This window comes from Castanea sativa, chromosome 1 (genome assembly GCF_040712315.1).
Source record: "Castanea sativa cultivar Marrone di Chiusa Pesio chromosome 1, ASM4071231v1".
Lineage (NCBI taxonomy): Eukaryota > Viridiplantae > Streptophyta > Magnoliopsida > Fagales > Fagaceae > Castanea > Castanea sativa.
Genome location: NC_134013.1, coordinates 86,580,216 through 86,596,414, shown reverse-complemented (window position 1 = coordinate 86,596,414; position 16,199 = coordinate 86,580,216). Strand labels below are relative to the sequence as shown.

Here is a 16,199-nt window from a genome sequence, read left to right as displayed (position 1 = left end):
TGGATTTTACACCCTAAAATTTTAAAATTTGGATTTTACCCCTTAAATTTGGGGTGTTTGGATTTTACACCCTAACGTTTCTGAACTTGCATTTTACCCCCTAAAGTTTAGAGTTATTTGGATTTTACACCTTTAAATTCTGAAACTTTAGGGTGTAAAATTCAAACACCCTAAAACTTTAGGGAGTAAAATCCAAACACTTTTAAAATATAGGGGGTAAAATCCAATTTTTAAAACGTCAGGATATAAAATCTAAACATCATTAAACTTCAGGAGGATAAAATCCAAAATTTAAAATTTTTGGGTGTAAAATCCAATCACCCCCAAACTTTAGGGGTGTAATTTACAATTTACTCTAATATTAATCTCCTTTATGTAAATTGTAATCATTTATTGAATAATTTTAAATAAGTTAATGAAGTCCTATTTATTTAACTAGACCTTACAATAAGAAAATGATACTTATGATGTGACCCTACTCTACCTTGTTATGATGTGACCCTACTCTACCTTGTTATTATCCTTACACAACACCCTCTTCCAATGATAATGTATAGCATTGAGAAATTTGATTCACAACATTTGGGACTTACACATGTTACGAGAGAGATGCCTTAAGACCGCCTCATAAGGTAATTTCTGTTTTGGTTGGGATCAATTACCATCTATCCTGGGTGGTTTGGCATTTTTATAATTTAGTCCTTAAAATTTCAATTCGTAATTTCAATTTAGTACCTCTAAAGTGGACTAAAATGAAACTTTCAAAATTCCATCGAAATCTAACATAATTGTTTTCCATGTGGGGGGCATGGGAGCAATTTTTTAACATTAGTTCAACGTAAACAGCCCTCACGGATCTTACAACATTTTCATTCTCCATTTCTTTCCTCCACAAAGAGTAAGAGAACACTAACAAAAACACGAAGATGGAGATGCTAGTGGGAATAGAGGTTGAAGAAGAACACCAAGCTGTTACACTATAAGAAAGATACCAAATTTGAAACTGGGTTGCCAACGCCAAGAATCACAAAGGTACCGAAACTAAACATTGATCAAATTTTGTTGTGGGCTGTCTATATGTTTGTCAATTCAGTGACCCATTGACGATTTAGTACAAATTTCATCACAGCCTGCAACTACATCCTAGTCATTTGCATGTTGAGGTTCAGGTGTTTGATAAAATGTCAAGAAGACGCGGTTTTTAATATTTAGTCAAACTTTGTTCTGGGTTGTCTATGTCTTTGTCAATTCTGTGACCCATTGACGGCTTAGTACAAATTTCACCATTGATTGCACCTACATGCTAGTCATTTGCATATTGAGCTTCAGGTGTTTGATAAAATGTCAAGCAGACACAGTTTAGCAACATTATTAAAGTTATGGTAGCTCTTCTTTTGATTTATGATCAAAGGATGTATGTCTATTACAGATTTTTTTGTCTAAAATATAATTTCTTTGTGCTTTTTTTAGTGTCATTCGTGTTCAATAGAGAGAGCTGTACAAGATTGTGGGATCCATATACATATTCTTTTTTATTTTGTCAAAAGCGTATTACTGTACAGATACTTTTTACTGAAAATTATGGGACTTGCTTGAATTGAATATTGCTATTAATTATGGAATAATGTGTCTGCCAATAGTTGTGGGGTAACCTGTGTTTTAATCATGTTTTTGAGCATAAATCAATTCTAATTTTTAAGCTTCAAATCTTTATTTGTAACTCTTCCACCTATCTGTTTGGCACCAAAAAGAAGCAATATCCCTATATTCTTGAAGATCCGTGTTGTGTTTTCTTCTGTAACGTGGAATTCAAAAAATTGTACTGTGGCAGCCTGCCTCCTGATTTGCACCATATGATTTATGATCCAATGCACTTTATTATAGGGATTCAAGTGATATATTGATGTGTTTTTGCTGGCTTCTTCAATAATTTTCTTTTGCCTGTATTATACAGACCATTAAGAAAAAGCTAGAATTTTGGTGGGCTCTGCCGTGGACTAAGGCTAGAGAGTCTAAGAGAGATGGAGAGGGCAAAGGGGAGGAAGGTGGTGAAAGACAAGGAGGTTGGTGATGGTGATCTTTGCTGGTGGTTGGTTCATAAGGGAATTGCAGCCTCATTCCTGTGCATTGCTGTGTTTGCACTTTTGGTGAGAGTGGCTATATCACTCCATCCTTATTCTGGTGCAGGAAATCCTCCCAAGTATGGAGACTTTGAGGCACAGAGGCATTGGATGGAGATAACCCTTAATTTGCCAGTCAAGGAATGGTATCGCAACAGCACAACCAATGATATCAGCTACTGGGGACTTGACTACCCTCCCCTTACTGCCTACCAGAGCTATTTCCATGGTCTATTTCTCAGATTCTTCCATCCTGAATCAGTTTCTCTTTTCACTTCTCGAGGCCATGAATCTTATCTTGGGTTTGTATCATCAGACATTCTTTTTCATCAAAAACTTCTTTTTTCAATTTTCTTGATTAGCAGTAAGTAATGATAAATTTTAGCTTTCTGAAGTTTTCTATGCTCTTTCCTGCAGAAAACTTCTCATGAGGTGGACGGTTTTATCCTCTGATGCACTGGTGTTCTTTCCTGCAGTTTTCTATTTTGTACTTGCGTACCATTCGGGTCGCCCAAATGGCCATAAAACTCACATAGCATGGCACATTGCAATGATTTTACTGAGTCCATGTTTGATGCTCATAGATCATGGTCATTTTCAGGTTCAAAATTGAATTTTCCATTGCTTTTTTCCACCCCTATATTAAAACTTTGAAGGCACTTAGTATGGGTTGCTAATGTTTTAATTCTCATTCTCATTGATTCTGTCAGTACAATTGTATCAGCTTAGGCCTTACTGTTGGAGCTGTTGCTGCTGTTCTCTCTAACAAAGAGCTAGTAGCTTGTTTCTTGTTCAGTCTTGCTCTCAACCACAAACAGGTCCCTAAACCTAAAACCCTAAACCCTTTGCATAATCACTACTTTTTTTCTATTTTTTGTGCTTGTTGATCTATGATTTTTGGGTGTTAAAATTCAGTCATATACATCGTGATGATTGAGTATATTTTGTGAAGCACAGGAGAATTGTATAAAATGTTATGTTAAAATTTTATATGACTAGTTAATTATCATGTTGTCCATTGATAATTCTTTTTTAAGAAATTAAATTAGCTTATGTAGGAATTGATTTATGAACCTGCAACTGTTGTACAACTGTACAATGCTCTCTAACTGAGCTATTAGGCTAAATTTATAACTATTGTTTTTTTTTTCCCATTTATTTTTATTATATATTATGAATCCACTATTAGAAGTCATTACCTAACCTTAAAAAATTTACACTTCACTTTAATTAGGTGCTTGATTCCACTTTGCACCTAGGAAGAGGCCTTTGTGCTTAAGTGGATTATTTCTTTTAATAACACCGAAATCAATATGATGCAGAGGGGAAGAAAATGCTTATTTCATAAAAAGCCCATTGCATAATTGCCTTGCTATATATTGAGTAACATTCTCCCAGGGATTTTGATTAATTTATGTTTGAAGATATATTGAAATATTGTTTATATGCTCTTCCATGTGCCATGTGTGTGAAAGAAATAGTGGTCTGCAAGTCCCTTTGTAACAAGCTAAATATTTAATAAGTTATTTTTTATTCCTGGACTTCACTCCTGCCAGCTGATTTGGCTTCAACAAATGTTTCATTGTGGTTTACTGCAGATGACTGCATATTTTGCACCTGCATTTTTCAGCCATCTCTTGGGTAAAAGTCTTAGGCACCGGAATCCTGTTCTTGAAGTGTTGAAACTAGGCCTTGTGGTCTTGGGAACATTTGCTCTTGTTTGGTGGCCATATCTTCATTCTATGGAAGCCTTTTCAAGGGTAAACAACTGTGGTCAATATGCCTCTATTGTACACTAAATTAACTCCATAGATCTTTTGCGGTAATTCCTTACAAGGATGTTGGTTTATCACATGGCAATCCATCTTTGCTGTTTTTATGCTATGGCTATCCATAGTTTTTTTAGAAATTCTTCTCTTTGAGTTTATCTTTGAGTCAACTATAGTTATGAATTGCTTGGTAAATTTACAGGTTCTCTCTCGTCTTGCTCCTTTTGAGAGAGGAATATATGAGGATTATGTGGCTAACTTTTGGTGCACCACTTCAGTTCTTGTAAAATGGAAGAGAATCTTCACAATACAATCATTGAAGCTTCTCAGCCTTGGTGCAACTGTTTCTACATGTCTGCCTTCAATGGTTCAGCAGATATGGGCTCCAAGCAACCAAGGTTTCCTTTATGGACTGTTGAATAGTGCATTCTCATTCTATATGTTCTCATTCCAAGGTAAGTCATCTTTTTTTTTTTTTTGAATTTGATTCATTTTGTTTTTCCTAATCTCTCTTTTCATAGTATTGTATATAACAATTATTTTCACTGTTTTGATTTACAGTGCACGAGAAATCAATTTTGCTGCCTCTCCTGCCTGCAAGCCTTTTGGCACTGGAAGAGCCTTTTCTTCTTAAATGGATTACACTTTATGCGTTGTTCTCTATGTTTCCTCTTCTTTGTCGTGACAAGCTGGTCCTACCATATATTGCAGCATCTGCTCTCTTCGTCCTTATTTATTATGTTCTAAGTGGAAGACAAGATGCAAAGGAGACGCGTTCCTTCAATTCATTTGTCACAACCTGTCTTGTGTCGTGCTCTATTGTTCTTCATATTGTTTACTTAACCATGCATCCCCCCCATAGATATCCTTTCCTTTTTGATGCTATGATTATGCTTCTTTGCTTCTCACAGTTTATGTTCCTTGCTTTTTACACTAACGCAAAGCAATGGATGCTGATGAAACGCTCTGTTTTGTTGGATAAAGAAAAGAAGCATCATTGATCCTTTTTTTCAAAGATTAGGTTAATATTTTCAGTATCTTATTGGTTTATGTTATTCAAGGGATATTGAGATGGAGGCGGCAAACTTGTGTGAGTAAATGTTTTGTGATGAGTTATTATGCTAGTAAATGCTATATGTGTATTTATTATTTGGAGCCATGTCAATGAATTGAGAAACAAGTACCCCAACCCCGTGCCTCCTCCTCCTTCCCTCTCTATAAATTCTATTATCTAACTCTCTCTCTCTCTCTCTCTCCCTCCAAATGTCGGGTAGAAGGCCAGGCACATGCTAGAGATGTGATGTCCAAGTGTCTCAACCTATAATGCAACTTTTGTATATCCAAATCGATGAAGATGAGGGCATGAATGGGTGCCCAAATATTTTTACTGATTTCTTGTTCTCGATATATTAGATAAGGTTTTTTTTGGCTTCTTTGTATAATCCTCTCTTTTTATTTTTATTTTATTTTTTTTTTTAGTCTCTTGCAAACATGTTTTTACTAATTTTCATCTCCCCATTTTGTCATTTATTTTTTTCCCCTTCTTTGTTGGAATTTACAGTTTTCCCATGTTTTTGTTGTAAGTTGTGTTATGTCTTTCACAAATGACAGATCTGCTTAACCATTGGTATGTATATGTGTTTTTTTATATTTAAAAAAAAGTATTATTATTTTATTTGAAGAGAGAAAACTCCCTCATTTTACCATTGCCTCTTTTCAGACTACTCTATTCTCCTCCTCCTCTCTTTCCTATTTTTTTGTGTCCTCAGAACCCACTACTACATCTATCTTAGAGGTTCTCATCTCTATCAGAGCATTCCAAGGGGAAACAAGTTGCTTTTGTCTCCATCAACAACCACTGCAAAACCCACGCATCAAATTGTACGGCTTGAACTCTGAAAATTCACAGATCTGACTGCAAAACCGGTTGTAGGCTACCCTTCTTGTTGGTGCTATCCAGTTTTGGTGTTTAGGTAGCATTTTTTTCAAAGTTGGGTATGCTATTTTAACTATGATTATGATTCAGGTAAGGCTTGAATAGGTTTGAAATTTCGAAGGTAGACAATGTAAGTAATTGGAGCCATGTCAGCATTCTTCCACATGCCTAATATATGAAATGGTCCATATATGGAAGAAACTCTGGAGTTTATACATAGGAAGATACATAGATGCACAGCCAGAGTTTGAATAGGACCCTGCGTGAGAGGGAAGGTCCAGGGCGTGAATGGGAGGAAAAAGAAAGAAAAAGAAGACTAGAGGCTTGAGGCTTGAGACTTGAGAGAGAGAGAAAGAAGTTCCGGCGTTAGTGGAGAGTCCCAAAACTTTCTGTTATATGTAGTCTTATGAGGGGAGCCCTTTAGTGTTTAACATATTTACAAAAGTATCATTAAGTAACGTTATTTGAAAACTAAAAACTGGTAAGAAACGTTTTCTAAATTCAGTATTCAAACATCATAAAATAAGACATGTAACTCAAACTCTCCTAATTGAAAATTCCTACCAAACACTTTTTTTTCCCCCACAATTTTCAATATTTAAACACTAAAAACTATTGTTTGAAATCCCTTACCACACAAGCCCTTAAATTGTTATAGCCAAGAGTGATTTCTTTACCACATGGTGATACAAAAATCTTATGCATGTATATATATAAAATAATAATAAAATATAATTTATATATATATAATATTAAATTAAGTAAAAGACTTGAGTGAATAAGGTCCTATAAAATTTGATGATTTCTTTTTTGATGAAGTGAAAAATGAAAATTGTAGATGCAACTTATAAGTGTTAGTCTCAAATCCTTCTTAAAATGATATGATTATTTTCTAAGTGTAGTTGAACATTCCTACAAGTCTGCAACAATCTTTTTATGAAGGAAACATAATCAACTGTAACAAACCTCTGCCAAATACAAATGAGCATTTACTGGAACTAGATGTTCTGACTACTTAAATGAGAAGAGATATCTTGCAGGAACTAGATGCCAAGAAATAGAGAAGAAATGGCATCACATGACAATCCAAGCTCACAATCATGATGACACACGTATTGTCAAGGATATTGACATCTAATATTTCAATCCCATTCTCTCTCTCAAGCTGCTTTACTCTATTGACATCACCATTTGCAACATATATTATACATGCACAAAGAAACAAAGCTAATATTGTGGAAAAAAAATAAAAAATAGTAAGCAGCCTTTTGACCCTCGAACATTTTTGCAAAATCTTACACCACCCCATTGCATACCAGGGTCATCATTGAAGCAATAAATGTTACTCCAGGGAGAATAGGCTGATCTCAACCCCAGAGCTCATATTAACATGACCATAACGCACAGCCAAAAATTATTGCGTGATCATTCCCTCTTATCTTCTTCCTCATCATCTTCTTGTTCAAAATCATCATTGGTTCCAACATTCTTCTCTTGCTTGACTAAACTGATATCTCCCTCCCCCTTTTTACTGGTTAGAGAATGAGCTTCTTCATCAGATTCTTCTCCCACTTCCTCGGAGTAAGCATACCTGTGATAATTGGAAGTATAAGCCAACATTACAACAAAAAGGTGCTGGTGAATAGTTTACTTTGTTACATTCTTTAAGCATGAAAAAAGAGACATTTATGAACTTTCACCCAAATAAAAAGGAAAGAAAGACTAGAGATGACCTAGCAAATGTAGACAGTAAGGGTATGTTTGGTTGGGTGGATTTTAGGGAGGATGAAAAAAAAAAAAAAGGAGAGAAAATGTGAGAGAACATTTTTGGTGAGTGTTTGGTTGAAGGGAGGGGAGGAAAAAAACTAGTGGGGCCCAGGTGTTTTCTCCCCGGGCCCACCAAAATGTTCTTCCCAAATTGGGAAGAAAACTAGAGAGAACAAAAATGGACTATAACACCTCTGTGCTGCTCAACGTCAACTGGGTTTTGCCTTCTTTTTAAATTTTTTTTTTTTTATAATAGTTTTGTCATTTTCTGTTCAACACTCTTTTAATATTTAATTTCCTTCATTGGTTTTTTTTTTTTTTTCATTCAGTTGTTCTTTTTTAAATTTATTTTTATCGTGTTCATTCATTTATTTATTTATTTATTTATTTTTGGCTTCATCCATTCTTTCTTTCTTTTTTTTTTTTTCTTTTTTTTAAATTTTATAATTTGTTACCTTTTTTTTTTTAATATAGTAAGGACATAAAAGTAAATTTATACAAACTACATTTTCTATCCCTCCACTTTTCCACCAAAAACCAAATACCGTGAGGGAAAACTAAAATATTTTCTATCTCCCACTTTTCCACTCCTCCAATCAAATGGACTCTAAATCAAATGGACTCTAAAGGATGTCTACACTCCCACTTCTCCCAATTCCTCTTTTCCAGATTCTTCTCCCACTTAATACGATGTATTCTATAGGAGCAGGCAGCTTGCACGTGCAAGTTCTGATAGTAATAATACAAATACACCTCCAGAATAGATTCATGTAAATTTGAACTAACAAAAGCACCTGGTTAGGCTACCTATTTGGGGGAGATTTCTGAGGATTCCCACTAATCAAAAAAAAAAAAAAATTTCTGAGGATTCCCAATATTTAGACTTAGTTCTTAACATAAAGGTAAAATCCTCAAATAATCTTATTAAGCAAGCCTGTTTAAAGTTAGAGAGAAGAAACAACTTTGGATATTGTTTTCTAAACTTTCTTATGCAGACCACCATTTCAAGCAAAAATTTTGCATAGGAAATTTCAGCCAAAAATTAGTAAAGGAACCATGCTGTTGACTATATAGATGTTTGCATATTATAACGCACCGTTGAGAGCTCTGAGATGGGGCCCACAGATAGCAGATTACACAGAGCAATGCAAATGCAAGAATGTCCCAGAAAGCAGTGATGATCCAAGCACTCTGCCATCTCTCATTGAATGGATCTGTTGCTTTGAAGTAGACCTGTACGAGCAAGCTTATCAGATCTGACAACAATTGTGCAAAATTTAGGAAAAGAAAAGCAATCTAACCCATATGGAAAAGAGATACACAAAAGAATCAAGTAAATTGCCTCACCCACACAGAACCTTTTACCAAGTTTCTGTTATTCTCCTTTTAAAAAGTTTTACATAAAAGTTAAAAGCTAAAAACATTTTCAGAAAAAAGCTAAAATAAGCTAATGCAAAAACGCACACTTAATATCAAACCCAACTCAAAACTCCCAAGATAGCTTTGATAGTAAATAAGCTACCATCTTTATTCCCTTCCAACAATGTGGGCCTTTGGCCATGGAATCCGAAAGTTTTCGTTTTTTATTAAGTGATTTGGAGAAGAATGTATGAGACCCATCAAGCATAATACCAAGCTCGCCTAAAAACTCTCAAGGTAATTTAGGTACTTATTAAACCACCATCCTTACTCTCTCCTTAGCTGTGTGGGGATATCCATAGGGTGATTGACTTTGAGTTTTCATCCCAAACCAAATAAGTTAAAAATAAGCCACAGGTATTTAACAGTTGATTTCTAAAAATTAGGGACAATTTCATTCAGTAATATGTAGATCATTACAATGACAAGGACCACAAAAAGGCAACTTGAAAATTTTAATATTCTCGTGCAAAAGCAGTAAAATTTAACATATAATTGCAATGTATAATCAGGAAAACCAAAGTTTTGGTAAAACGGGTCATCAGGATAACTGTTGCTGAACAAAATACCAACATCTTTTAACTAGTGAGCTAAAAAAACACAGGATCCATAGCTAGTGCCCACTAAAGTGCTATCCTTTTTAGCCAGTAACTGGCTTCCTGGTTGGCCTAAAGAGGGTGATAAACCAGTTCTGCATGTTTATAAGGAGCTTCCTAATGAAACCAAGTTGTTACACATAATAATGTACTATACATAATTTATTTAGATGATTTTTTTTTTTATGATATTGCATTCCTTTAGCGCCCCCCACCCCCCAAAAAATAATCACAATAACTCAAGAAGTAAATAAGTTCTTAAAATGACAAAGGATACTAAATGAATATTAATTTGCACAAAAACCATTACACTATCAACTAGAAACCATACCTCATATCCTATCCACGCAACTGAGGCAATCACTGTCACTGCTAATGCATTTGAGAACTTCCTATATATATCCAACTTAACAGAACTCCTTTTTGCCTGTTAAGAAATGCCGTATCAAAGCAAAATAACATCACATGGGAACACGAATTTTAATTAATGTTACTATGATAAAATTAGAAGAGATTAAGTAACAAAATAGAAACAAATCACTGGTAAAATGTGATACCTGTAACTGCTCTAGTGTTCTTGAAAGAGATGTAAAAATCCACAATATCAAAAATGCATCCAGGAAAGCATCAGGAAGAACTAAAAATAATCTTGCTCTTCCTGATATGTCATTGATGGTCCCCACATACTCAGTAATATCCAGCAACTCAGATGCCAAAAAGTAAGTTATCCCAAGAAGAAGCACCTTTGAGGTAAGACCGCCAAGAGTGGGCCGCACAACGCCATAACCCATTGCAACAGAGAGGATAAGAAGGCGTGAAACTGTTTTCCTAACAGCTCCAACTGTTACAACCCAAGTTGTAACTACAACTGGCCTTATTCCAGTATCGTTAAAATTTACGTACTCAAAATACCAAAGAATCATCTCAAATAATCCAAGAGCAATAACAGCTGTGATGCAATGCTGAAGTTGCAGTATATCCTTCCAAAACCTCACATACTGAGTGAACCAAATGATACTAAGAATCAAATAAGCAAGTGACATAAATACATAAAACTTCTTTAATGGCGCCATCCTACCAGGCAAATAACCATCAGGATTTTTCCACATTGTTTTCCCACTCATTACTAGTTCCTTGAGTTTTGGATCACATGCCACAAAAAACAAGTTATACATTCCAGTCTTTGTGATATGAACCTCCTTGTAATCCATTTTTGTAAATAAAGAGTTCCCACTGAACTGTACATCTAAAACAACTGGCCAGTTGATATCTGTTGCAGAGGGTCTCCTAAGAACTTCACCTTGCTTACAACCTTCCATCTTAGCAAGATCAGGCGTGCAGCATATAGCTCTTTGTCCACCATAAGCGGAACCGCCAATATTATTACGATCAGCTGCCTCAAAAATTATAGCTTGTACCAACCCAGAACTATGCTCCATGTCTGAGTGCTGGTCAGCAACATCCTTGCTCCTCCAGAAGGTGATATTCTCAAAGCTATTCAAATTGGAAAATGTCAGAGATCACACTTATAGTTATAACCGATAGCTTAATCAAATCTTACAGACACATGGCCTAATACAGGAGCATATATGTTTTTACACCCAGATGCCTGCCATACCACCAAGTAGAGAACCAAGTACAACAAACTTTCTCTACTTGGATAGTCACAAGTTCACGTGTAAGTATCTTAATAACATACTAACAAGTTACATGAATGTATGTATAAAGGAAACTGAAATTTCAAACAAGATGCTATCTGTTACCAACTTGGATAGTCACAACGGATTCTCTTTTGATTTTTTCACTCTATTAAAGAGATACCAACGTCATTTTGCAAAAATCTTATGAACACGTGGCCTACTACAGGTGCATATACATTTACTTGCTGAAGCATCTGTTAGATCACAGAAAGGAAAAAAAAAATTCTTCTGGTCTCATGCTAATTGTTTTTGTTGTAGTTTCAAAGAATTCACAAAGATAAATTGAAATTGGATCCACTAAGGAACAAGAGTTTACATGCTTAAAAAAACTTCTCTCTATTTATCCCAGATAAGACATTCATTTTCTCAAACTTACAAGCAAGAGACTAGCAAGAATTGGGGGTAATGCTGCCTACCAATCACCTCTCCCAAACATCGTAAAAGTGGGAGCTTTGTGCAGTGGGTACAGCCATTTTTAAGAACCTATTTTTCCAATATTGGTGTAACTTCTTTTGTATATGAACTAGACCAAAGGGACCACGAGAATCACCAAACATGAGACGGAGAAGAGTCAAAGACAAATCGAGTATGAGGGGGGTGAGAAAAGTGCATGGCACTTTATCTTATTCATCATTTTGTCTTTACAAAATCAATTCGTGATTTAATTGATTATCATTTGGTTATTCTCCTTTTCTCTAAAGATCAAAACCTTTTGTTTTCTGCTGTTATTTATACAATGCTTTGCTCAATCTAGTTTAATGGTACAACCAAGACAACAAATTTCATAACTATTTTCACAACATTTGAGGTGACGAATTGTGATTAATGTAACATCATTTTCACATGCAACAATTACTAACATCATTTTTATTTTACACCAATCACAATCTACCATCTCAACCGTCATGAAAAATGTGAAATTTGTTGTGTTTCTAGACTTATTGTTAATGGTAGGGTTTTTTCTTGTTTCTAACAAACTACTAACACGACCTGTTGTGATTAGAGCAACATCAGTTTCACTTGGGTCTGTCACTAACACCAAAGTCACAAAAATTCATGTCAACAATTGTGCAAAAATGTTGAGTCTCCACTCTCTAGACTTATTGAATAATTTAGAATAGTCCTCTTCTGTTTTTGGCAAAAGAACTTATCTTGGTATCTCTAAAATTATGAATGTCAAGTGTCACAGCCAAAAAAGAAAAAGAAAAAGACCAAGTCTGTATCTTTTTATTAAGATTCAGATTCTTTTTTTTCTTTATTTTTTTGGGCAATGAGGAAAAATAGTAAATAAAAAGACTGACCCAACTGCAGTACTTAACCAAGCTTAACAAATCTCAACAGAAACTGTGATTTGGGTTTAACTTAAAAACTAATGTTTGGCTGGCATTAGAAAAAAACAAGAAAAAACAGACATTGTAAAACCTCAGATCCAAACAAAACATAAGACACAGAGAGAGAGAGAGAGTACCGGATGTAAGAGATGTGGTTTGATGAAGAGAAGGATGTAGCCATGAGGCCTTCGCTACCACCAGAGAGAAGGTAAGCGTTACCCACTTCTCTGAAAGGGTCGTTGTGGTAGATGTGGATTGAAGCATTGCTTTTCCTTATTCCAATGGGTGAGAGTAAGAGAAACATGGAAAGTAATAACAATGCTAAGGAATCCATAACCCACCTCTGGAAATGGAAATGGGAATTGAAATGCCGAAAAGAGAGACAGATCGGAGGGACAGATTGAGATTTTGAGGAAGCAAGCGAAACTGGACTTTGGAGTGAAACAAAAGCAATTTCACTGTCGGTGTGAGACAGAAGTCAGCGTCATCAACTATAGCCAACGTTTTTTTTGTTTTTGTTTTTTGGTTTTTTTTTTTAATATATAATTTTGTTTGAAGAGAGTTCCACCGTATTTTGTCTACTTTCCATGAGAAACTTTAAAATATACTTTTATTTTTTATTTTTTTTTATAAAGTTAGCATCTCTTCGTAATAACTTTTTATCATTAAATCAAGACATTAATCAAATTTTGGTGTAGGCAAAAATTGAATCTCAAATTTCTTATTCAACCATCAGAAACTTTACCAATTGAGCTAACTATAATCCACTTTTTTTTTTTTTTGAAGCCGAAACCCACCTTTAAAATATACTTCAATTTAGATAACAGTTTGAAAAAATCTAAAAGTATCAATAAATTTGAATTTTTTTTTTGTTGTAATGTTTTCTTTTTTAAGAAAAATAATTTTTGTATGGGTAGAATGACTTAAAAAAGAAGAAGAAGAAGTTAAATTACATATTTAATTCTTAAATTTTAGGATTGATTTTATTTTGGTCCCTTAAATTTTAGATTGTTTTTTTTTTTTTTTGTTCCACTTAGTTTAATTTCATTTTCAAAATGGTACTTCTCTATATTTCCTATAAACTAATCCAACCATTAAGTGTCGAAAGTGTAATTTAAAAATAAAGAAACAATGTTGTTTTGTTAGCACTTAATAGCCAAATCAAATTACAAAAACGGATAGTGTGGGGTACAAGGATTCTGAGTAAGGCGATCACGTCACGTGTCACACCTGGCCGAGAAGGACAATTAGTGGGCTAAGGAGGCCACGCCCTCAGATTTTGTGATCACGTTATCAATGAGCCATCAAAGGAGGCTCTACTGTGCAGAAAGGGCTTTGGGAAGGGGGGTGGCACTGACGTGATCACAAAAGGTGCTAGATGGGAACTTAGGGGATGACCTACGAATCAACAGGTGGAAGGTCAAAATCATCTGAAAGAGTCTATATAAAATAAAAGATCTCCCATGAGAGAGGGGATTAGAGAAGGAGCAAAAGAAAACATTGTAGACTCAAAAACAATATCTGTAATCTGTCCTTAAGAGAGTGAAATATAAGAATCAACCTCTTCGGCCTAAGTCCGAGGACAATTATTCTAGCTTCATCCTACTGTGATTTTAACTCACCGTGATTGTTAACTAAACTCATTAAAACTTAAATTTCTAATCCACTCTCTACAAATTCATTGTATTAGGCTCTTTGGGCCTATTCTCTTCCTGTTTTGGACTTAGGTGCAAATGTGACCCTACAGATAGAATAACCACTTGGAAAATGATATCAAACTTATAGTGAACTAAAGTAAAATATCTCAAATGCGACCAAATTGAAAATAGCTTCAAATTTTAAAAGTCATAATTTGAATTTGCCATTTGTCCACCGAAAATCCAATGAAGGAGCTCTTAATCTTGACCAATATATATATATGGGTTGGGTTAAAATTATACCAAACGTAATTTTATTTGAATTTTAACAAAATAACTGTTGGATTATATTATTTTTGTGCATTCTCCATGTTTGCAAAATTTCAAGATGATTAAATATTAACAGTTATGTCATCAATTGATTGTATAGGTGTCTACAACATGAGGGTATTCAGAGTCCTACGTTGATTGTGTACTAAGTCTTACGTTAATTGTTACTTAACTACTTTTTAAGATATAGTGCATATGTGGTTAGACCTTACTCAAGTTGCGACAAATGGTATTAGAACCAGCTTATAACATTAGGTGGCTTAAGGGCATTGCAATGCAATGTGGACCTTGAGTCCCACAAACTGGCCTATATAAATGATTCCAATAAGCCGAATTGTAACTTGACTAATCCTTTTGGGTATAGTACAATGTGAATAGCAATTCCTCAAGTCTAACATATTTTTTCATATTGCTTTTTATCCCCCCCTCCCCCCCCCCCTCCACCCCAAAAACACACTTGGAAAAAAAATTAATTACATGAATCCTTTTTATAGTCCAATAATTAATTCTCATAGCATAATAGCCCAATATTTCGACAAAAAGAAGCAAATAAAATGCGTATTCCTGTTATACATGAAACATTAAATAAAGTTAAATCACTTATAAAAATAACTAAATATAGAGTTTTAGGAATAAAATTAAACATGGTATTGAATGGATAAAAACTAAATAATTAGAAAAAAAATCTATAATAAACTTATTAATACACAACTCAATATTAGTAGTGAATCCAATACTAAAAATATTTATATTTGAGAATTCTAGATCAAGTTGATGAGTAGTGTCCTTAGTATTTTCATCTACCATATAGAAAAATCTAATATAACTTTAGCTTAAAAAAAATATATATATATATATATATATATATTCAAAATAGGTTAATAAAAAATTTTGAAGTTTAAAATTTACAACAAGAACTTGGCAATCGGGTGAATTCTATTAATTATATTCATAGTAAAACCTACTATTCATATGAGAGAAGTCAATATAAACATTGTTGTAGAAGTATTGAATGATTAGTGGTGTTCATGCATGTGGAGAGAAGCTAGCAAGGCACAAAAGATATAATGATAAGACAGTGAGTGATATCTCCCTTGAGATTGTGAAAGTTGCAATTGCATTTTTGAAGTACAAGCCAGTAAGGCACTGATGGCAATGTCTACATTTTCACCTTTTCCATGATAAGTAGGTTGAAGTGATGTCTTTTAAGTTGTAATCTAAAGGATCTATACCCGAGATAGATGTTTTCAACCCTGGATATATACATTAGTGAGTTGGGTATCCATAGTTTTTGATGATTTATTATCTAAATGTGAGATAAAAAGATAAAATTTAGTTTAATTTTTTTTTGGAAGTTTTATCTTGTTATGTATTTGATAAAATGCGAGAAAAAAAAAAAATTCCAGCCAAATAGTGAAATAGACTCCTTTTAATGCACTAATTGGCCAAATAAGAAGAGAAAAATTATGTATTTCTTGAAGTTGTAGAGAAATTAGGAAAATTGAACTTAAAATGTTTTCTAGATTGCTCTCTATCTCACAGCTTAAGTTTCCATCCTAACATCTAGAAAATCATTTCCAGGGCTATTTGAAAT

The 16,199-nt window shown here is 34.2% G+C and overlaps 2 protein-coding genes across 2 annotated transcripts; one reads left to right on the top strand and one right to left on the bottom strand.

Annotated features, from left to right (window-relative positions):
- The first annotated feature begins 545 nt into the window (after window positions 1-545).
- On the top strand, window positions 546-5,090 carry LOC142640736 (putative dolichyl pyrophosphate Man9GlcNAc2 alpha-1,3-glucosyltransferase). Its single transcript, XM_075814967.1, has 7 exons — window positions 546-1,032; window positions 1,955-2,422; window positions 2,538-2,721; window positions 2,831-2,938; window positions 3,719-3,880; window positions 4,092-4,344; window positions 4,451-5,090. The coding sequence occupies exons 2-7, from the start codon at window positions 2,022-2,024 to the stop codon at window positions 4,888-4,890; spliced, it is 1,548 nt and encodes a 515-aa protein (XP_075671082.1). The 5' UTR covers window positions 546-1,032; window positions 1,955-2,021; the 3' UTR covers window positions 4,891-5,090.
- A 1,666-nt stretch (window positions 5,091-6,756) lies between these two features.
- Window positions 6,757-13,140, bottom strand: LOC142622097 (uncharacterized). Its single transcript, XM_075795527.1, has 5 exons — window positions 12,776-13,140; window positions 10,165-11,101; window positions 9,939-10,034; window positions 8,689-8,825; window positions 6,757-7,416 (listed from the first exon to the last, which is right to left on the bottom strand). The coding sequence occupies exons 1-5, from the start codon at window positions 12,970-12,972 to the stop codon at window positions 7,251-7,253; spliced, it is 1,533 nt and encodes a 510-aa protein (XP_075651642.1). The 5' UTR covers window positions 12,973-13,140; the 3' UTR covers window positions 6,757-7,250.
- Window positions 13,141-16,199: the final 3,059 nt, after the last annotated feature.